Genomic DNA, 23,175 nt, shown 5'->3' with positions numbered 1-23,175 from the left:
AAACATAAATTTCCAATTCAAATTATCAAATGCTTTTTCAGCATCTAAAAAAATCAAAGCTGCTTGTTTATCATTTCGTTGTTCTAAATATTCCAAGACATTCAAGACATTCCTGACGTTATCACGTAATTGTCTTTTAGGTAAAAACCCTGATTGATCTTCCTGAATAAATTGTTGCAATATTTTCAATCTTTCTGCCAAGATCATTGTAAAAATTTTATAGTCATTATTCAATAGAGATATTGGTCAATAATTTTTTGTTTTAGTTAAATCTTGCTCCTCTTTAGGTATTAATGTTATATTAGCATTTTTCCAACTATCCGGTATCTTTCCCTCTTGCAGAATAAGATTCATTGTAGACTGTAAAGGTAGTAAGAGTTCTTCCTCCAAACATTTATAATACATTGCAGATAACCCATCTGGTCCTGGTGCCTTTCCTAATTTAATTTTGTTTATAGCTTCAGATATCTCTCTTAACGTAATAGGGCCATTAATAGCTTGTCTCTGAAAGTCTGTAATTTTAGGCAAATTCTGTTTAGATATATACTCTTCTATTTTTTCAGATGGAATTTCCTGACATTTGTACAATGTTGAATAATATTGATGAAAAATCTTTTTAATTTTTACATTATCTGTCAACGTCTCATCTCCTTCTTGTATCTTTAAAATGATATTTTTTTGACGTTCTTTTCTTAATTTATATGCTAACCATTTCCCAGGTTTATTTGCAAATTCAAAAGTCCTTTGTTTAGCAAAATTTAGTTTTCTTTCAATTTCTCTAACTGTCAGCATTGATACTTGCTTCTGTAACATTTTGATTTGATTTACAATAGAAACTTTAGTTGGATTCTTTTTCAATTCTTCCTCTTTTTGTTTTATTTCTTCCAAAATTAATTGCATTTTCTGTTGTTTCTTTTTTTTTAATTCAGAGTTACATTTAATAAGATATCCCCTCATAAATGCCTTACTTGTATCCCAAACGATATTTTCACTTGTTCCTTTATGTAAATTATGTTCAAAAAACTCTTTTAATTTCTTCTTACATTCTTGTACTACTTTGTCATTCTGTAATAAAGATTCATTTAGTCTCCATCTAAATCCAAGATTTTTCTTTTTTAAAGTTAATATCACAGGGTTATGATCCGAAAAAGTTTTTGGTAATATATCCATTTTAAAAGTATCCTTCGCTAAAATTTTAGACATCCAGATCATATCAATCCTCGAGAATGTTTTGTGTCTTTCTGAAAAATAAGTAAATTCCTTTGCATTATCATTTATATATCTCCAGGTATCCACCAATTCTAAATGTTCCATCAGTTCAAAGCAAATCTTCGGTAATTTACCCTGTGTCTCTTTGATATTTTTTTCGGAAAGCCTATCAATTTTTGGTGAGATTACCCCATTCCAATCACCCATAACGCACCAATGGTCATATGGAAACTCTGACAATTTTTCCATAAGTCCTGTGTAAAACCTTGTTTTATCTTCATTGGGGGCATAGATACCCACTATCAAAATGTTTGTACCCTGTAGAGTAATTTCAACCCCCACAAATCTACCACTATCATCCAGTAATACCAATTTAGGAAGCAATTGTGGGTTAATGTAGAGAACAACTCCATTTTTTTTTTTTGGTCCAGCCGAAATAAATTCTTCACCCAAATTTTTACAAATCAAATATTTGGAATCTTTCTTCTTAATATGAGTTTCTTGTAAACAAATTATATCCAATTTTAATTTTTTCAAATAGTGAAACACTTTCTTTCTCTTCTGCGCCGTATTAGCTCCATTTATATTCCAAGTTAGATATTTGTAATCCATCTTTAAGCGTGTATTTTAAAATGTGCCTGATGCTCCTTTTAATCCATCATCTTCCTTTCCTTCCTCTGCATATCTTTGTTGACTTTGTTCCCCAGGAATTATATCCATATCTTTGAGTTTATCTTCATCCATATCTTTTGAAGCTTTTCTCAAGAAGTCCCTCGCTTTTTGAACAGTATTCAATCAATTTTTCTGTTGTCTGAATGTAAAGATCACTCCTTCTGGAACATCCCATCTCAATTGAATTTTGCGTTGCTTAAGTTTCTCTGTAAGGAAAGCATATTCTTTTCTCTTACGTAAAAGTCTAATAGGAATTTCTTTCATCACCAGTATTTCCTTACCATCAATTTTAAAGGTATTTTTAAAGTGTTGCTGTAATACCATATCTCTGGTCGTCTTCTTTATAAAATGAACAAGCACATCTCTTGGAATTTTATTCATTGTTGCATATCTGGAATTAATTCTATACACTTTGTCTATTTCAAATTCCATCCGATCTTCATTCAAATCCAGAAATTTTACTAGAGCATTAACAATTTTATCTCTGATGTCTTCACCTGTTTCCTCAGGAATTGCACGGAATCTCAAACAATGTTCTTTATTTCTCATTGCAGTCACAGCCATATAGTCCAAGTTTTTTTCTAATTCCAGATTTAATATATCTGTTTTATTCTCCAAGATTTGTACCTTTTCTTTAGTGTTTTTTGCATCCTCCTTTATTTGCCCAATTGTCCCTTTAATCTCATCCACTTGTGTTTTAATATAGTCTTTTATATCTGTCAATTCAGTTTTCATTTCCTGTTTTATATCATTAATCCCTTCCATTATTTTTTGAAACATATCTGGGGGTATAACCCCTTCCTGTGGATCAGTAGAACTTCTTCTTCGCTCCTGGGTCTTAGTTGCTTTTTTAGTTGTCATTTTCAAGAAAAGCCTTAATTTCTGATATTAATCACTGTTCCAAAACCTAGAGGCAGTCTATTTCTTTTTTTTTTTCCTCCACCAACAAAAGAGTTAATATTCCAGGCCTGTTATTGAAGTCCAGCCAGCACAGCACAGTTCTTATCTATATCCAAGAATGCAAAACAATTCTGGTTCACAACACCAAACAATTAGTAACATATACGAGCAGCAGATTCGTCCAAAAAGAAATAGTCCAAAGAGAAAAATAGTCCAAAATATAATAATTACCTCTCATCCGTTTTTAAATTTTAAAACTCCAAATTCGGGCCAGCTTTTTGTCGTAAAAAAAGTATATAAGTTGTTTACATTTTCTTTCTTCCTTAATTATATTTAAAAGAGAAAAAGTATGACTCACCCAGGTTTCTCAGTTGCTGATTCGTAAACAAATCCCTTTTATTGTAGTAATTTAAGCCAAATGATAAGATTTAGACAGAAGTAGGCTCGCTGGTTAAGAACGTTTTTTTAAGAAGAAAAAAAGAAAGCTTCGCTTTTTTCCAGTACAGCTTGCGTGGAAATCCTGACTCCGTCTTCAGCCGATCGGCATGCCTTCTTATCTCAGGGATTTCCTGATCAATTCCAGCCGCCGACAGCTCAACGAAGTCTTGTGGAAAATCTGATCGGTTCTCCTATACCTTGGAGAACATTTAAGCCAGTCCAAGATTCCTCTTGGCTGGCTTTTAACCTGAAAAAAGCTTCCTCTGAGGCAGAGCTCCCTCAGAGACAACCACCAGCCAGCACTCCTTCCGGGAAGTCCAGACTTTGGTTTTCCATAACACAATGTTTGTCCAAGCCTCCACACTTGGGGGGGCACTACTTGCACACCCCTTCCATAAGCACATCAAAGTTGGATACACACCTGAACCAAGACCCAGACAAAAGGGCACTCAAAACAAAAAGGTAATTACAGTGGCTGAGCAGATCTTGTACAGTGGTTATACTGACTGGGCAGCCACTGTCCTTCACATTTTACAAAATACTTTTTCCTATACAAAGATTAAATTTCTGTGTATGAAAAAGTAATATATGAAGTGGTCTCAATAGTAATAATAATAATAATAATAATAATAATAATAATAATAATAAATTTTTATTTATGAGTCGCCTATCTGGCCGAATTAACGGCCACTCTAGGCGATGTAGATTACACAATAAAATACAATATAAAAAACCACAATCAATGAGTAATCTAAAAAAAACCCTTCCAGTTAATAACAGCATAAAAATTAATCCACTCCAGAGATCCTGTAGGCCTGCCTGAATAGCCAGGTCTTCAAGGCCCAGCGGAACCCCATCAGGAAGGGGGCATGGCGAAGGTCAGAAGGCAGGGAATTCCAGAGGGTGGGAGCCACAATTGAAAATGCTCTCTCTCTGGTCTGCACCAGTCTAGCAGTTTTAACTGGCGGGACCGAGAGGAGGTCTTGTGTGGCTGATCTCGTCAGGCGGCATAACTGATGATGCTGGAGGCGCTCCTTCAGATAAACTGAAGAAAAGTAAACAAGTGAATGGTGATCCAAATGTTTTTCATTCTCCCGTTATGAAGCTAGCTGCCAGATGATGTATTACCTTCCCTACGCATGCAGCACCCAAGCCACCATTCAATACGTGCACATGTTCTTTCCAACATGAATCTACAGGTCTCAAAAAGTAATGTGGGACAAAGTCCTCAAACACCTTATATAACATGCCTCAAACATGGTCTCTTGTTCTACCAGCATGCCTTCACACCATCACTTTGCCAAAACATAAGGATAGGTAAATTGCTTTTAGGGAGGTTCACAATTATGATTTCCTATTTATTTAATCTAAAAATATTTAAAATACAAAAACAGCCAGGGGAAGATATTGGAGAAATACAAAATCAATACAAATAAAAAAGGGGGGGGAGGTGAAGAGACCTTAAATGTGCTACTCTCAGCTTATCCTCCCCTCAGGATGAAAACAATGGAGAACCATGACCACCCCCAGGAAGAAGGGCACACTTAAAATGTAGAGGAAAAATCATCTACAACCATAGTGTGAAATCAAATACTTATTGGGACACAGTACAAAGAAATATTTCTATAAACATGACTCTCAAATATGTTTATGAATTACACAATCTGTAAATATATTTATAGTGCAATCCGATGTTTGTTTACTCAGAAGCAAGTCCCAATGTATTCAATGGGGCTTACTCAAACTGGGAAGTGTGCAGAGAACTACAGCCTCAAGTGATCAGGAACTTGTTCTTTTATGTTGAGACCTTATCCCAGTCTGAGTCTGTGTTGGAACTACTTTTTAATATGTTTTTAAGCCTTTTCTTTTTTAAAAAGCTTTTAAAAATATTTTCAAAGATGTTTTAATATATTTTAAAGTCTGTTTTTATGATGTTTTAAAGTGCTTTTAGTGCTTTTGTTTGCCACCCTGGGCTCCTACTGGGAGGAAGTGCGGGATATAAATCAAATAATAAATAAATAAACTTCATTCACCCAACCCAAAATTCAGAATCATGCCTCTTTAGGCTGTTTTCCAACTGTTTATTCTTGCTTTATGGTTACTGGATTTTAAATGGCTTTATTTCTTGTTGTGAGCTGCCTTGGTTTCCAACCCTACCTCACAGGGTTGTTGGAAAGACTACACACACACACTGCAGATGTATAAATACATACAGCCCATATAATAGTTTATTGTCAAACCAGTTGGTCATTGCAGAAAAATCAGTTTTAAAAAAATCAGTATTCGTTTCCTACAGAATAAAAACTGTAATACCTAAGTAAGCCCTGCCTACTTGCTTTAAAATAGGACTGGAGGAGGGAGGGACAGAAAGAGAACACAATTCTTTTTTACATTCACTCCAGAGTCCCATTGATTTTCAGCACATTCATAACCATGTCTACTCAAAAGTAAATCCTATTGAATTCAATGGGATTTACTCTGGACATATGGGATTAGCAATGCTTTTACCCCCACAAAAGCAAGTATTGGGAAGGTTTTGAAAACACTGCCCAGGATCTGACTCCTACACACAAGAGGGGAAAAAACTGAAATGTATATACTTACCCAATTTATGAGATTTTCAGATAAACAGGGGGGGGGGAACCACCATTTTCTGGCCTTGCAATGAGGTTTACTAGACACTGCCACAGGTCAAACAAACACTTCACTGATTGGCTGCAATCCTGAATGGGTGGGGTTAAAGCTACAAAGTGCTATACCGTAGTTTAAAAAAAGATTTAAAGGGGGCGGCTGATGTTTTTATGTATATCTCGAGAACCGGACCACCTAGAAACTTAATTTTTTTTTAAATTAATGCTGAGACTCACCCCCCTCTGATTTTATTATTTATTTATTTTATTTATTAAATTTATATACCGCCCGACTAGCAATAGCTCTGTGGGCGGTGATGGTGTCACCTGGTGCACTCTGCACCCCCCGCACCATGCCACTAGGGGGCGGCTGACGTTTTTATGTATATCTCGAGAACCGGACCACCTAGAAACTTAATTTTTTAAAAAAATTAAAGCTGAGAGTCACCCCCCTCTGATGGTGTCACCCAGTGCGGTCCGCACCCCCCGCACCCCCCTAGTGATGCCCCTGGATACCAACCTCAAATGTGGACTGATCAGATGCCAAGGCAGGACATCAGCTAGAAATGTATCCTGTTATTAATAACAAAGCAATAGTTTCAAGGTCGGGAGAGAGACAAGGGGAGTGTGACTTTGTTAATTCTCCTTGATCCCTCAGCGGCTTTTGATACCATCGACCCTGGTATCCTTCTGGGGAGACTGGCTGAGTTGGGAGTGGGAGGGACTGCATGGTGGTGGTTCCACTCCTACTTGGCAGGTCGGCTCCAGAAGGTGGTGCTTAGGGAACATTGCTCAGCTCCCTCGACTCTCCAGTAGGGGGTTCCACAGGGATCAGTTCTGTCCCCCATGCTGTTCAACAGCTACATGAAATTGTTGGGTGCGGTCATCCGGAGCTTTGGAGTGCGTTGCCATCAGTATGCTGATGACACGCAGCTCTATTTCTCCTTTTCATCTTCTTCAGGTGAGGCTGTCAATGTGCTGAACCAGTGCCTGGCTGCAACAATGGACTGGATGAGGGCTAATAAACTGAGGCTCAATCCAGACAAGACTGAGATGCTGCTAATGGGTGGTTCTTCTGACCGGATGGTCCAACCTGTCCTGGATGGGGTTGCACTTCCCTTGAAGGAGCAGGTTCGTAGCTTGGGGGTTCTCCTAGAACCATCTCTGTGACTTGAGGCTCAGGTAGCCTCGGTGGCACGGAGTGCCTTCTACCAACTTTGGTTGGTGGCCCAGCTACACCCCTTTCTGAACAGGGATAACCTGGCTTCAGTTGTCCATGCTCTGGTAACCTCCAAGCTAGATTACTGCAATGCGCTCTACGTGGGGCTGCCTTTGAAGACGGTTTAGAAGCTGCAGCTTGTACAAAATGCAGCAGCCAGATTGGTAACAGGGACCAGATAGTTCGAACACATAAAACCGATTCTGGCCTGCTTGCATTGGCTGCCTGTATGTTTCCGAGCTTGATTTAAGGTGCTGGTTTAAACCTATAAATCCCTACATGGCTTAGGACCACAATACCTGATGGAGCGCCTCTCCTGACACGAACCCACCCATACAATACGCTCAACGTCTAAGGCCCTCCTCTGGGTGCCTCCTCCGAGGGAAGCTGGGAGTGTGGCAACAAGGAAGAGGGCCTTTTCAGTGGTGGCCCCCAAATTATGGAATGATCTCCCTGATGAGGTGCGCCTGGGGCCAACACTGTTATCTTTTTGGTGCCAGGTCAAGACTTTCCTCTTCTCCCAGGCATTTTAGCATGTGTTTTTAAATTGCTTTTTTAAAAATGTGTTTTTAAATTTGTATATTTGTTTTTAATGTTTTTAATTGTTGTAAACCACCCAGAGAGCTTTGGCTATGGGGCGGTATACAAATGCAATAAATAAATAAATAAGGTTAATATTTTATTGTTTAAACCTTTGTAAACTGTATTGTTCTTTTCTGATGTGTATTTTATGTTTGTGTTAATTTTTTAGCCAAAAGGCAGCATAGAAATAAACCATAACATTACATAATATAGGGGTGCTGGTCTCTTTATGAAAAGGGGGATTACTAGCAATGGCACTTCCTACTACAAATTTGCAAATTATTTACAGATTTCATCAGCATCATAAATAAAAGTCTTAGTGGACTTCTTCCATATTCACTGTGGCAAAATTTCATTATGGATTTGTCTAGTAGTGGAAACCTCTGTCCTTTTTGATACATCCAATCCCCATTAGGTTTCTCTCTCCTCATTTCAGTTTCTTTTCATTAATGCGAGTACAGAACACAGCAGAACTAGTTTAAAATACAGGGTTCTCACTGATAAAAGTTTAAAACAGATAACAGGTTTGAAGCAATAAGGAAGCCGTTTATGTTGTTTACTCTGAAACCCTTCAAAGCAGGCAACTTACAAAAACACTGTGGGCCAAGTTCTCCATATGGAGAGTGAGAGAGTCTTTTTTAAAAAAGCAATTCAGAACAGCAAGCCAGCCCAAATTAGCAATCTCCACACTACACCTGGATCTTGTCTATGATGATTTTATGCTATTTTAGAGACCTTCCCAAGCATGCACTGGCTGCTTAATTTGTCATGGGCAGGCACTCTACATGCATTTCAGATTTTACAGACTTATTTCCTACTTTAAACAACCAAGAAACTTTGCCTGTGAAAAGTAAATTGGGGCAAAGACAGGCATTAATATTTAAAGAAAATTTGTCGCAGAGTCTTCCTGACATTGCAATTTGCATGACAGATGTATCAGTGAGCAAGACAAAACGCTACTTCAGTCATCAGTCTTGCCCCTCCCCATTTTTCTTCTGCCCTGATTTTCCAAAAGTGTGCCAACATGATGCACAAGCCTTGTGGGTGAAAGTAAAAAAAAAGTATTATTGGAGATTTCTGCAGACTGTTTCTTCATTTTAATTTGACCTCTGATGAAAGCCTAAAATAGCTACAGGCCAAAACATATTGGGCCTTTTTACCAATAAATTCCATTGCAGCGTCTTGAGATTTTATCTCTCTCTCTTTTGGGCAACATGTACATCTGTCTGCTGATATGTTCATCCTTCACCTAAAACAACAACAACAAACAGAAGCATTTAAAACAGTTACAAAACTGTTCTGAAGGCTGAGTGTGATCGGTATTATAAAAATACACACAGAAATAGGAACTAATTTGGTTGATCCTATTTCTTAGCAGAGTTGTAAAAATACAAGCAGCAGAATGAGAATAAACCAGCCCACCTTTCTCTATATAAATAACAACAGACAGAATCCTTTAGGTAAAAGAAAAGAATATTTACTTACGACCTTTCATATGTTTAGAAGAACATAGGCTCTAGCTTGGGAGAAAGAAAAATAGGAATCTCAGTCCATCTTAGTCTTTGTATTGATGCACTCAGCAGAGAGCATCTTGCCATGTAGCCTCTCTCAAAGGTAGGAAGATCAGCAATGGAGATTATTCAAAAATCCCCCAGGACAAAGGAGGAGGAAGTCAGGTAACTAAACCCCACCCATTAGGAAGTTACATCATGGTAAACAGGTACATGGGATATTCCCCAAATATCCCTTAAAGTGACCATGCAACATTTGCCTATTCCAACAGAGTGTTCAGGTGCAAATAGTTCAGTGCTATTCACAATGAGCATGTGCTGCAAACTTGCAGAATCATTCCCCCATCCCTTGGGGGAAAAAAACTTGATGCTGGCTGGAGAGAAGGTTTGTACTGAATACAGTAAGGGGGCTTTCCAACTAGAACCACTAAACAGTATTGGTATCAATATATCCCACAAAAATGCCAGAATAGTTATTATTAGGTGGGGAAGCAGAGAGACTGCTCTTTGATTTATTATGAAATATTCTTACCCATGAATAGGGAGGGGGCACTCATTCAGACCATCAGATTCCCAATTCCCTGCACACAGCCCAATCCCCAAGAGCAGGGGTAGCTAGCGTGGTACCCCCAGATGTTCTTGGACTCCAGTTCCCATCAGCAGAAGCCACCATAGCAAATTGTCAAGGAGGGTGGAAGTTGCAGCCCAATAACATCTGGAGGGCACCACTTTGGCTACACCTGCCCAAGAGCTGCTATCTGAGCACAAGCTGATCTCTCCTGTCTCTGCATCCACTACTATCTATAGCTGAGCCATCCTAGGCTGGAGGCCAATGCATGATGTTAACACTGTATTGCATTGTACCTAAAATCCCCTACCCTCATCCAAAAAAACCCCCAAACCCAACCTTCTCCCAGACTTCTGGCTGAAGCACCAGAGAAGGGCCAAAAGAAATCCCCAAGCCATTGAGCTCCAATTGCAAAACAAACCCTTTAAAAATCTCTTAAAGCCTCTTAAAGCATGGGAGGGGGGGACATAGTTGGCTACTGTTGTAATAATTTTATAGTAATATCCTCCCATACCACATACAGAAAGGGTGGGGGTATCAGAAATGGGTCACCATGGGCAAGTAACATGCTGGGTGTGTGTGAGTTGAACCAACCCCCCAGCTGCCAGATCTCTTCATTTTTAGGGATGTTCCATCCTGGTACTTTATCAACATTCTGAGCAGTGGCACCTAGACATACAGCACCATTTGTTGGGAAATGCATGTCAGCTGTGTAAATTGTGCTTGAAACAGAATTATTTACTAAATCCAATCTAGACCAGGAAAAAAAATGTTCCAATAGGTGCAGGAAATCATCACCATATATATACTGTGGCTGTGAACGCATTAGTCGCTAGAGCAAAGCGTTTGTATTAGCTATACCTGGAGGGGGAACGGGTTGATCTGTCCATCAGTTGCAAAATCTCTTTGAAGCTGATTTTTTTTTTAAAAAAAAAACGCACTCGGGCTGCTTCCGCCAGGTTCTACAGTAAAAAGAGGTGGAGTTTGACTAGCGTAGAGACGCACTGGAACCGGCAGAACAGTGTGGGTATTTCTACCCTCGGTGTAGTAAGTGGGACCGAATTGACTTGAATCCAAATCTAGTTAGTTTTGGAGTCAGATTTCAGAATGGAACAGAAAACTAAGGGCATAATCCTATACGGAAGATCTGCCAGTTGAGGGTCTGTAGGATTTGATGTAAGTTCCACTGTGCAAGCAGTTGAGTACAGACTCCTGTTTCCTGCTTCCCATCTCAATACCCTCACTAGGAGTGGGAAACTTTGGTCCTCCACATGTTGCTGAACAGCAACTCCCATCATTCCTGGCCATTAGTCATGCTGGCTGGGGTTGATGGGAGTTGTAGTTCAGTAACATATGGAGGACCAAAGGTTCCCCACCCCTGACCTCTGCAGTGAGACGCAGAAAGCTTGCTGTTGTCTGTGTGCCTGTGATTGCCCTTGTTGCATGTCCTGGCCCCTGCCCTCATACACATGGCGGTACAGACTTTTTTTCACTCCGTGGTTCTTAAACCTTAGTCCCGGGATGGGGAGAGCTGTATGTATTGTCTACAGATATGAGGGTGCTGTTGTGCATCTTCTCCTTTTCTCCCATGGTGTGCTTTGTGCTATGTGGTTTGAGTCCTTGCAACTGGGGGTCTGACAGTAGCAGGATAATTCCTGACTGTATCACTGGAACCGATGAAGTACAGTTCTGGTCGCCTCATCTCAAAAAGGATATTATAGAGTTGGAAAAGGTTCAGAAGAGGGCAACCAGAATGATCATGGGGATGGAGCGACTCCCTTATGAGGAAAGGTTGCAGCATTTGGGGCTTTTTAGTTTAGAGAAAAGGCGGGTCAGAGGAGACATGATAGAAGTGTATAAAATTATGCATGGCATTGAGAAAGTGGATAGAGAAAAGTTATTCTCCCTCTCATAATACTAGAACTCATGGACATTCAAAGAAGCTGAATGTTGGAAGATTCAGGACAGACAAAAGGAAGTACTTCTTTACTCAGCGCATAGTTAAACTATGGAATTTGCTCCCACAAGACGCAGTAATGGCCACCAGCTTGGATGGCTTTAAAAGAAGATTAGACAAATTCATGGCTACTAGCCATGATGGCTATGCTCTGCCACCCTAGTCAGAGGCAGCATGCTTCTGAAAACCAGTTGCCGGAAGCCTCAGGAGGGGAGAGTGTTCTTGCACTCGGGTCCTGCTTGCGGGCTTCCCCCAGGCACCTGGTTGGCCACTGTGAGAACAGGATGCTGGACTAGATGGGCCACTGGCCTGATCCAGCAGGCTCTTCTTATGTTCTTATGACATGTTGGTGTTATTTTGCCTGTTGCTTGTATGATGATGCAGGGGGATCCTGGGGTGTTTGCTGTGATTTCATTGGCTGCCTCTGTACGTGCAGTCTCCATCATCAGTGCAGCCCTTGATTATTGGGCTATGGCAGTGTTCCAGGGATGCTGGGGGGCGCAGGGGGCTGCCTGTCTATTCCCCACTGTTTTAGTATTTTCTGGCTGTGTGTTTTTCCTGTCCCTTCCTCAGCTGACCATGTATTGAATACAGTAGTCATTGCACTGGCATTGCAGCAAAATATATCTAGTTCTGGGGTCATGGGAATGTAGCTGCAATCCTGCACACACTGTCCTGCGAGTAAGTCTCATTGAACATGATGGGACTTACTGCAATGATAGGCCAAAGAGCACCATCGCTAGTCAAATAGTAGTATTTGTAATGGTTGTATTCTATTGCAAAATAAGTACAGTACCTTAAGATAAATTAACTAGGCTTGATTTTAAGTAACAGTGTATGATGAATTACAGTCAAGGCATTCTAAAAGATACCCCTACTTTATCTCTTTCCAGAAAAATGTTTATATTATGTACTAAAATTGCCAGGGTTACTGTCCACATGCCCTCTCAAAGAATATGATTATTTAAAATCTTATGTTTTTAATTTTCAGTATCATAGACAAAGAAGTATCTTTAATAGCAGAAGCTGACAAAGTTAAAGAAGAATCCAGTAAGTAGAAGCAAAAAATGGGAAATGTTGTGTGCTTTGAAACAATTGGGAAGGGCCGTTTATGCTACTGCAGAAATGAAAGCAATCATTCATCTATTCAGAAGTAGCACTGTACGTTTCACCATCTCATACAGTTTTTGGATTGCCGAGAGATGTGAACCTACGTTTTTACCAGATGTTCTTCAGAGGCTGCAATGGGGAAAGTGGAGCAGGGCAGGAAAGCCTCCTTTAGTATATTTTATTTATTTATGTATTATTAAATTTATTAGTCGCCCATCTGGCTGGTTGTCCAGCCACTCTGAGCGACGTACAGATAAAACAGTAACTAAAACAAAAGAATATTGCAGATTGCTCATGCAGCACTGGATGCAACCCAGAATGTACAGAGGATGTAAGTTCAGCTTTTCTTAGCACATTCCTTCTGTTATTTTTACTGTATCTCACGTGAGCTTTGGCATGTTTTGTGTTTTATAAACCATTTCTTGCAGCAGTTCAGATTATTTGGTTCAGCCGCTGGCCATAAGGCATGAAGAACAACCAGAAAAACAGAAAAATTAAACCAATCACAAAGTAAACCATTTGGAAAACAATCATTGTGCATAGCATCTGCCTTTGTATGTACTGATTTCCATTTTGGATGGAGATTTTGATAGCTCAGTGTTCAAACAATGCTATCAACTCTGGGTCAGTGTGTCTAGTTTAACCCTCCTAATCCATGACATCGAGTACAACTTATCCATGTCCTGATATCACAACATTCTGTGTGTTCCAGCTCCCTAAGCAGCAACCATTGATATAGCATGGGGGGTCCATCCATCAGGATTTAAGCAAATTGTACTAGACATCACAGGTAGTGGGAAGGTGAGACACATGGCTGCCACGTTCATCCATTGGTGGATGCTTTGTTAATTTATCATTGTGTCTCTTCCACTTTTTGGTGTAAAACAGTGGTGGGGAATCTCCAACACAGGTCCCAATTTGGCCTGTGAGGCTGTTCCCTGCAACCACACACATCTGCTCCATATCTGTTGTCAGATGCGGCTCCAAAGGAACATTTGGGAGTTTAAAGGGAGTTTCTGATTATTCCTTTGCAAGTGGGGCTCCCTATCAGTGCCAATCAGCTGACTGGCACTGACAGGAAGCCTCACTAAGATCTGCTGAACTCCCTAGTACTGCCAAGGGAGTTCATTTCTCTGTTTTGAGCTGGTTTGCATTCAACTTTGATAGGTGTCAGAATGTTGGCAGGTGACTGACAAGTGGGCAGTTCCACCCACCTATCAAAGTTAGCCCATGAAGGGTGCGGGGATTTCAGATTCAGCTCACCGGTTGGATCCGGTTCCTCACTCCTGGAGTAAAGTGTCCATACTCAAACATTAAATGCACATTAATTTTTTAATATTCTTTTCTTTTTTGCATTATCTTCTTGTTTGGCAGTGGAAATCTTAACTGCTCGTCAGAAAAAAGCTGAAGAATTGAAGAGGTTAACAGATTTGGCTAGTCAGATGGCAGAGACTCAGCTGGCTGAACTGAGGGCTGAAATTAAGGTTAGTTTGTTAGACCATTTCTGTTGGAGTTGGGTTGCATCGCCTTTACTTCAGTACGTGAACCTGACACTCAAAAATTCAATACTCAAATACAGGGATGAATTTTCAAAACAAAGGGCGAATCTGACCTTCTAAGTAGTAGCTTCTTTGACTTAATGCCATGAAATTATAGGGTTGATCTCCCATACATATTGAACCCAGAGATGGTGAAAGCAAGATTCAGACTCTTCCTTCTTGTGATTTGCCCTTAGAGAAATATTCTCTGAAGCATGTATGTACTACCATACCTCTGTTGCAGTTTTTAACATATTATTTCCTATATCTTGTCCCCAGTATGCTGCTGTTTGTACTTTACCTCTTGGAATTAGCAGGTTGCTCTTTGACTGGGTATTGAAATGTTTGCTTTTAATAAAATACGTATGTATGTAGACTAATCCCCGTGCGTGCTTGCATGCCTATGAGGCATGCGTGCACACACACAGAGCTATGAACCAAAACTTTGCTTGGATAGGCAAATATGGTGTACTTTGAGAAGTTTCTGTGGAATTGCAAAAGCAGCAGGAATTGGATGAGATTGGAAACAAAAAACATGGTGTATATGGATTGATGGGTAAGTTAACTGCACAGTCGGTAAACTAAAGAAAAAACAATTTTGTATATGATGGAGGATGAGTAAAACATTGGCCATGATGAGGGGAATTGCTTCAAATGACCATAAAGGGCAATTGCAGTCAAGTTAGTACCTGATTTATGAAATGCTGAGTTTCATAGTAAAATGAAAAAACTGGAAATGGACTACCTTCAAGTCGATCCTGCCTTATGGCGACCCTATAAATAGGGTTTTCATGGTAAGCGGCATTCAGAGGGGGTTTCCCATGCCTCCCTCTGAGGCTAGTCCTCCCCAGCTGGCTAGGGCCTGCTCAGCTTGCCACAGCTGCACAAGCCAGACCCTTCCTTGTCCACAACTGCCAGCTGGGGGGAAGAAGTAGAGTATTAATCAAAATAAGGCATCTGGGATATGGTGACAGGACCATCACAGACACTTATTGGATACTGCCTGTGGAGTCATTCATACTCCCCTCCCCCCAATGTTCTGAACCCTGCACTTGAGCATGGGAACACTTATCTATCCACTTTTTTCTTTTTTTCTACACAACTGACAAGCAATTTCCCCATTAAGTGAGGACAGGGTGTTGTGCTTTTGGTGTTGAATCAATAGATGTGGGAACATTTCACAAAAGCTAAAAACTGTACCCAATGGCTCTAAGACTGCAGATGCCTGAAATGTTTGAGATTCAACAGATGAGACTGTATAATGATTTTGGGTAAGTTTCTTTGCCATATATTTTATCACATGGCACAGTTTAGAACTAAGTAACTTTTCCCCCACTGCCACTACCTTATAGCACTTTGTAAGTGAACGTAAATATGATGAAGAACTGGGAAGATCTGCTCGCTTCTCCTGTGACATTGAAGAATTGAAGACTCAGATTCTACAGTGTGGAGAAAGTAAGTCATGGGGCTTCTGACTAATCCTTGTGGGGTTTGGTGACTGGATAAATCTTCTGTTCCCTTGCATAGCCTGTGCCTTCAGCCTTTCTTCTTGGGGAGTTAGGTGGAAAGTGGGAGGAGGGGGACTGAAACTGGAATGAGCAGGCAGAAGAGAGACACTCCTCTTGCAGGTGCATTCCAAACCCTTCCTCAGTTGCCTACCCCCCTTTTGCAGAGGGGAATTATGAAGGCTTGCAGAGGTTTCTGGCCTTGATAGCTGGACGCTTACAGGGAAAGAAAGTGTATCCCTCCACTCTCCATTCTGAGTGACCCACTGCTAAAACAAATCAGGGAATTCGAAAATATGATTAAAGGATTCCAGCTAATCTTTTATCCTGCAAAATGTACCTACTGCAGAAGCCAGTAAACTCCATGTGTGAATACCTCAAAACAATAAAGAATCTGAACCTGTATTTAAGCCATCTGGAAATGAATGGCGAAAGCTGCAGTAAAATTTTAAGTCCAAGGACCAGTCAGTGTTACTTCCAATGTTCCAGAACAAAACTAAAAAAGTAGGCCATGCTAATTTTATGTTCTGCATAAATATCTCAAGAGATTTGTGTAGAAGTACTCAATTAGAAACATTCAATAAATCACACTTAGTGTAATACAAATGTTATATTTAAATATATCCGAAACTCAACTCAGAAATTATTTTTATTGGAATACCAGGATGTAGTTTACAGTTCATGAGATTATCTTGGAAGACATATTCTTGCAAAATCCATCCAGCAACAAACCCAGAATATTTTTATTAAGACTAACCTCTCAGCTACCTCCCAAACTGTCCTTCTCTTCAGTTGCCAAGACTGTTTTCACAGCACATAACAATAATAGACTCCCTTCTGCCTTCTGTTTAACTAGTGCCACTTTGGAATAAATAATTTGTCTGTGTGTGTGACATGATATGAGCTCTGAGAATTTTTTCCCCTTGTAGTTTCTCATCCAAAGAACAATTATTCTTTACGAACACCATCCAGCACACTGCTACAGTCAGCAACTTTGCACCCAGCAACCAGCATACCAAGTGCACACACCCGAAAATCTTCAAGTCGAACTCGTGCCAAGACTCCTGATGGGAATGCAGCAATGGCTAAAGTCTCAAGCCAAGTTATCACAAACACCACAGAATCCTCTCCTCAGATGATTTCAGCAAATAAACAGGTAAGTTCTAGAAAAGAATAATGACTCTCTGGGCACAATTGAGACCAAGCCTGAAAAATATGAAGTTAAAAATGCACAATTGCTTGAGAACAATAATAGAAACAGATAGCTGGAAGGGGACAATGGAAAATCATCCACAATCTCCTGACATAGGCAGAAATCTTTCTCAACCCCATCCTTGTCAAAGAACTCTACATCCCGCAGGCTGCCTTCTACTTTCAAATTATCAGTCCTGTACTGGGTAGATAAACGTTCATGCCATTTCTGCAGCACAGCACCCATTGAAATTAATTTCATTTGGTTTAGCAGATTATATTCTGGATTGTTTCAGAGAAAAAGCTCTGTGATCTTATAGCATTTATTATTAGCGTTATCATTATTATACCACCACCGTCAGAAGTAACAGACATAGGAGCTTCACAGTGAGGGTCCCTACTTCTTTCAGCCAAGTTCAGGATTCAGCTCATCATAAGGAGCCTCCAGGTAGCTGTAAGTATACAATGCAGAGGATCTCACCCCAACACTTATACCTCTTTGGGGATCCCCTAAGTCCCCACCTTGTTCCGCCTCTTGCCTTTATTCCAGTGCTGGCTCACCTCCTGAAACTCAGGTATCCCTCTCTCTTGGTTCTGCCAATAGCCAGCCCTCCTTCCTGCCCTCTGCCTTCTCTGAAGAGGTGCTCCTGCCCTGTCTCCTTTGCTGCTGCTCTCCCTCTCCAGCCGCCTCCCCTCTTTATGTCGCTGTGGATGGGAAGCAAGAGAGAGCAACAGACACCCAGAGGCTACAGTGCTCCTTTTCTAGCCCGCCCATGTTTACTTCTAGTTAGACAGGCCACAGTGTGGTACAGAGGCCAACACCAGCTGCACCTGACCCCTCACGCCTACTTTTAAGGATACACATTCTTCCAAGGTGGCTTACAAGTAAAAGGCAATAATAAAATCGCAATAGGATAATGCTGAAACATAACTCTTCCTTCCCACAGGGCAGGTGGAACAAGCTTGCCTAAGTATGGGGAGTTGGGGGGGGAGTGTTCAGGTGGAGCAGGTATCTGGTGTTACCTTCACCTGTCTCCTTTACTGTCCTTTCCACAGGGTAGCTGGTTATAGATGGCCGGCAAAGGGGGTGGGGGTGGAGAGAAGGGACCGTCCAGCTGGGAGCAGGCTCTTTTGCCTTCTGTGCCCGTCTGCCTGCCTGCTTCAGTCTTCTGCCAAAAGTATTGGTTGGTCTTGCAAGGATGGAAGGGAAGGGGTAGTTCAGCTGGAGCAGGCTCTTACATAATACGCCTGATACCCTCGTCCCAAATGCTTGTGCTTCCAAGTATCCCATCATGTTGGGAGGGGCACCTGCCACTTGCCCACTCTTCCTTATGGTTAATAATACTTTGCAACTTTACAGCTACTCTTAGGAGATGCTCCCCCTTCTCACTGTGTTGTTACCAGCAAGCCTGTGGCTCTGGAAGTCTCTTGTCTGGAAAATGATTTAAATGTATTGCTATATCCACATTTATTGGGTGCTAGGCTGCAACTTTTCAGATGAGGTGGAAGGGAATGGGTGAGAGCAAGGCAAGCTCCAAGCTTCTCTGGATAACCAGTAGTAGCCTTTTCCAGTTTGGCATGTTCTGGGTTGGTTGCTGTCTTATGTGCCCTACAAATGCAGACAACAGCTATAGGAAGACCCATCGTACTGTATATATCAAATTATTGCAGTCACTGAGAAAATGTTTCGCTTCTATGAAATGTATAGATCAATGGTGGGGAAACTCCCCATTTGGCCCACAAGGCCATTTTGGCCAAGCCATGTCCACTTGGCCTACACCTGGCATAATGGCTGAGCACACTTATCAGCTGATTGTTGGCACCTGCAAGGCTCTGTGCACACCTCAATGATCAGCTGATTGTTGGGGATTCTGTGCACAACGCTGTGCAAAAAATTGGATCACTTGACATCATTCTGCCATCAGGTGATTGACAGGTGGGTGGCCCTGTCCACCTGTCAAACTTGGCATGCAGGAGATAAGGTTCCAACCCACTGGCTGGATCCAGTTTCCCACTGCTGTCATAGATCCATAGGCATCCAGGGCTCCTAGTTTCACAAATAGAGCAGTCCCCAAAATTGGTTAATTATTGATTGTGGTTTTACTGGTTTTATATTGTATTTTATTGTATCAATGTACGTCACCTAGAGTGGCTGTTAATTCGGCCAGATAGGCGACTCATAAATAAAATTTTATTATTATTATTATTATTATAAAATCTTTACCTTGTCTCAATGAGCTTGCACCATAGGGAGCATCAGAGGAATACAGATTGGACTTGCTACCAGTTTAAGCAGATAGTCAATAGCCTGCCTCCTCTACAGTCCCAAGGGGCAAACCCTTTCAGGTAGCTAAATGTGGCCTCTGGCTTTGCACTGTCTGCTGATAAAGGCAGCAAAGGAGGTGAGGATATCAGTACTGCCTCAATGTTCTTGGTCCTAAACTATATATTTAATAGATATACATGAGAATGTAATAAGAATGGTTCTGTTCAGCTTTCACCAAAAAGAGCCAGTGGAAAGATGCAGCCAGATCTATGACACTTCATTTTGTTTCTTGACAGAATGCATCTTCTAGTCAGAGGCGACGATTTCACACCCAGTATCATGGAATTCGACTCAACGGATCTCTTAAGTCACAAAGTGCTAGCAACGAGTCAGATCAGAACAGTCCAAAGGGTAACTCCCGACATGAATACAGAAGACAGCACCATAATAGTTTTAGGTCAAAAAATAAAGGGACTTTTAAAACTCAAGATCAGTCTACGCCAGCAAAAAGCACCGAAAATCTCACATACACAGAAAAAACACGGCGAAAGCAACCTATGCCAGGCCCTACAGAGCCTAGGCCTTTATGCAGCAATATTCCACGAGTTTCTCAGTGCAACTTATGCCCTCCAAGACTGGAGACCTCTGCAGATGCTCCTGTTCTTTCGGTGCCAGCTGTGACTTTGGTGGCATGAGAATTGGAGAGACAGACTAGCAAATGTAATGCGTTTTAATCTTTACGTTTCTCACTAAAGGTGCTTTATTTTTCTTCCAAATACTGGCAAAAAATAGCTTGTGAAAAATATCACAACCATGGTAAACCAAACTTACTGATTTTATTTCTAAACCATAATTATCTGCCCTATCTCATATTATACTATAAAAGCTTTGCTCAATATACTCAAGATTATTTTCCTCATAACAGTGCAGTTTTTAGTTAGCAGGTACCTGGTAAAACAATGAGATAGGTGTTTGTTACTGTCCAATTTGTCATTTGTCGAAGAGTTGGTATTAGGGAAATCCTGACATTTCTATTGTTGGTCTGCAATCAAGATACTTGTGCTCATATAACATTGTTGTTAACTATTTCCATATTATATGTACCCCAAATTGTTTGTACAGAACAAACCTTTTAATTCTGTGTGATGTAACTTAATTTCATAGTCTGAATGAGTGTCAAGATCAGTCATAAACAGTAGCTAACAAACTACATATTAATATTTTTCTGTGCTGTGCATTTGTACAAGATTGGGTAAGATATACATTTCAAATTGAAGAAATAAGCATAAGTTTTTCAACCTCTTGAGTCCTTTTAGATTATTTTTGCAGACTAAAACTTGGACTTTTTAGTCTCAGATTCCAGTATTTTTTGTTCATCACTGTAGACCTCCTTTCCCTTATTTAAGTGCTGTTGGCCACAAACGTGTACAGAATTGTATGCACTTCGAGCACTTGATTTCTTTGAGCTTAAAGTTGACACAAGTCATTGTTGAAATGTGGCCTACATGTCTTTCAGGTCTGACAAGATACCATAGAATGTGGAGAGAGAGAGAGAGATCTGAGGATATGCAAAATCCCAGACAACTATTACTAATAGCTTAAATGGCTCGAGACTGCTTCAGAAAATATTTCTTTTTCTAAAATAAAAAACACTATTTTACAAAATTCAGTGTTTTATGTTTTGCAACCATTAAACCACCTGCATTTAGTGGTAGTCAGTTTATTCTTACTTTTTACAAAATCAGGTCATCCCTAACAAAGAAAAAGAAAAAGTTGAGCTCATTGCTCAATGACAAAGGTCCACAAATTTCAGTACTTTAGCAGCAAGCTATTATTTGTGCTTTTCATCCACTCAGTCCTCCAGCTTTTTACCTTCTAAAACTCCCAGTGCCTCTTTTCTCCTATTCAGTTAGTGAGAATATCACGGGAGGAAGGGTGGCTGAGCATCGAGAAGAGGTAACGTCACCAGAGAGGAATGTGTGGTCACTCCTGCACCCTGTCTTTGTTCTTCTCAGTGATAAAATGTATGTATAGAGACCCTGGTTCAGACCCAGCCATTTACAGTTTGAGAATTTAAGGAAAGGCAACTGCCAAGACATCAGGAAGCTGCTGCCAATCAGAAATAGTTGCAGTCCAATGTTGGGTCCAGGATAGTCATGAAATCACCCACTATGATCAAATGGCCACTCTTTTAACATGATGAAAATAAATAGGGAAATATAGTGGGGAATCCACATTGTGAGCATAAAGATTACTGATTTGCACTTCCTGCCCAACAATATAATGCAACGGCTTCAGGGTCTTTTATTTCTCTCCCTAGTTGTAATGTTGATTAAAAAAAAAAAAAGATTACCCTTTCAGCTTTCTTTGAGAGCCTGCAGGCATTCCTCGCCTACCCAGTCTTTACAAGGTCTGTGTCCACCTTTGGAATGTGAGTTTCCTGGATGAAGGCAATTTCTGCTTTCAGTTTTTTGAGCTTTGTTAACATCTGCCTCCATTTGTTGAGGCTGCCCAGGCCTTAACCTTCCAAGAAATTGAAGAGGTAGACATATTGGTGGCTCCAGAGAGAGAGCGGAATGAAGGAGTGGAATGAGGGGAAAGCCCCATTAAATTCAGCACTCCCCACTCTTTTGGAGGCCCAACAGAGTTGTTTGCCCATGTGTGGCTCCTGTAAGAAATGGAGGCAGCTTAGGTAGAGCATCGGGGTAGCATTCAGCATAAATCGAAAAAGACAAGTTTTGATTAGATTTTCAGTTCAGCAACATAGTTAGCCAAGCTTTGTCAGAATCAAGTCCACAAAATACCAATACAGGAAGGGGGAAAACAAAGAATTTCACAGACATAAAAAAGAAAAAAGTATGGGTAGATTAAGAAATGCAAACAGGCAAAGCAACTGGCTCTTGCCTTGAACTATAAACTTTCTAAAAGTGCTTCAGGGGAAGCAGCAGCATTCCCCTGAATAATAATAATAATAATAATAATTTTATTTATTGGTCGCCTATCTGTCCAGGATAATGGACACTCTAGGCGACTTACAATAAAAAACAATACATCATAGACAGTATACAAAATAAAACACAGTCATAGTCAATTGAAAATCAGTTTCCAATTAAAACATCATAAGACTAACCCTCCTCAATCCCATAGGCCTGCCTGAATAGCCAGGTTTTTAAGGCTCGGCGAAAACCTGTCAAGGAGGGAGCATGTCGGAGATCAAGAGGAAGGGAGTTCCAGAGGGTGGGGGCCACAATCGAGAAAGCCCTCTCTCTGGTCCGCACCAGCCTCGCTGTTTTGACCGGTGGGACCGAGAGAAGGTCTTGTGAGGCTGATCTTGTCAGGCGGCATAATTGGTGACTCTGGAGGCGCTCCTTCAGATAAACTGGGCCGAAACCGTTTAGGGTTTTAAAGGTCAATACCAACACCTTGAATTGGGCCCGGTAGACAACTGGTAGCCAGTGAAGATCCATTAACACTGGAGTGATGTGATCACGGTGATGGCTGTGCTTGATCAAGCGCGCCGCCGCATTCTGTACCAGCTGTAACTTCCGGACCGTTTTCAAGGGTAACCCCACGTAGAGCGCATTACAGTAGTCCAAGCGAGAGGAGACCAGGGCATGTATCACTTGTGGGAGCAGATGAACAGGAAGGTAGGGACGCAGCCTTTGTATCAGACGTAATTGATACCAAGCTGCCCGACTCACTGCTGACACCTGAGCCTCCATGGACAGCTGGGAGTCAAGAATGACCCCGAGGCTGCGGACCTGGTCTTTCAGGGGTAATCTCATCCCATTAAGCATCAGGTCTGTAATACCCAGCCTCCCTTTGTCTCCCACAAGCAACACCTTGGTCTTGTCGGGATTCAGCTTCAGCCTGTTCTCT

General features: G+C 40.9%; 1 protein-coding gene across 10 annotated transcripts in view; it reads left to right on the top strand.

Moving 5' to 3' along the window:
- SPATS2L (spermatogenesis associated serine rich 2 like) overlaps nt 1-20,961 on the top strand; it is a 116,952-nt gene extending 95,991 nt beyond the window's left edge. For all 10 annotated transcript variants that reach the window (XM_061608064.1, XM_061608063.1, XM_061608070.1 and 7 more), the window contains 5 exons: nt 12,678-12,736; nt 14,171-14,280; nt 15,687-15,789; nt 16,769-16,995; nt 19,593-20,961. In XM_061608064.1, coding sequence (XP_061464048.1) covers nt 12,678-12,736; nt 14,171-14,280; nt 15,687-15,789; nt 16,769-16,995; nt 19,593-19,991 — 898 coding nt within the window. In that variant the 3' untranslated portion in view covers nt 19,992-20,961. The remainder of the gene's footprint in view (nt 1-12,677; nt 12,737-14,170; nt 14,281-15,686; nt 15,790-16,768; nt 16,996-19,592) is intronic.
- The last annotated feature ends 2,214 nt before the right edge of the window (nt 20,962-23,175 follow it).

Source organism: Rhineura floridana, chromosome 2 (assembly GCF_030035675.1).
Source record: "Rhineura floridana isolate rRhiFlo1 chromosome 2, rRhiFlo1.hap2, whole genome shotgun sequence".
NCBI classification, from domain to species: Eukaryota; Metazoa; Chordata; class Lepidosauria; order Squamata; family Rhineuridae; genus Rhineura; species Rhineura floridana.
This window is presented reverse-complemented; position numbering and strand designations above follow the sequence as displayed.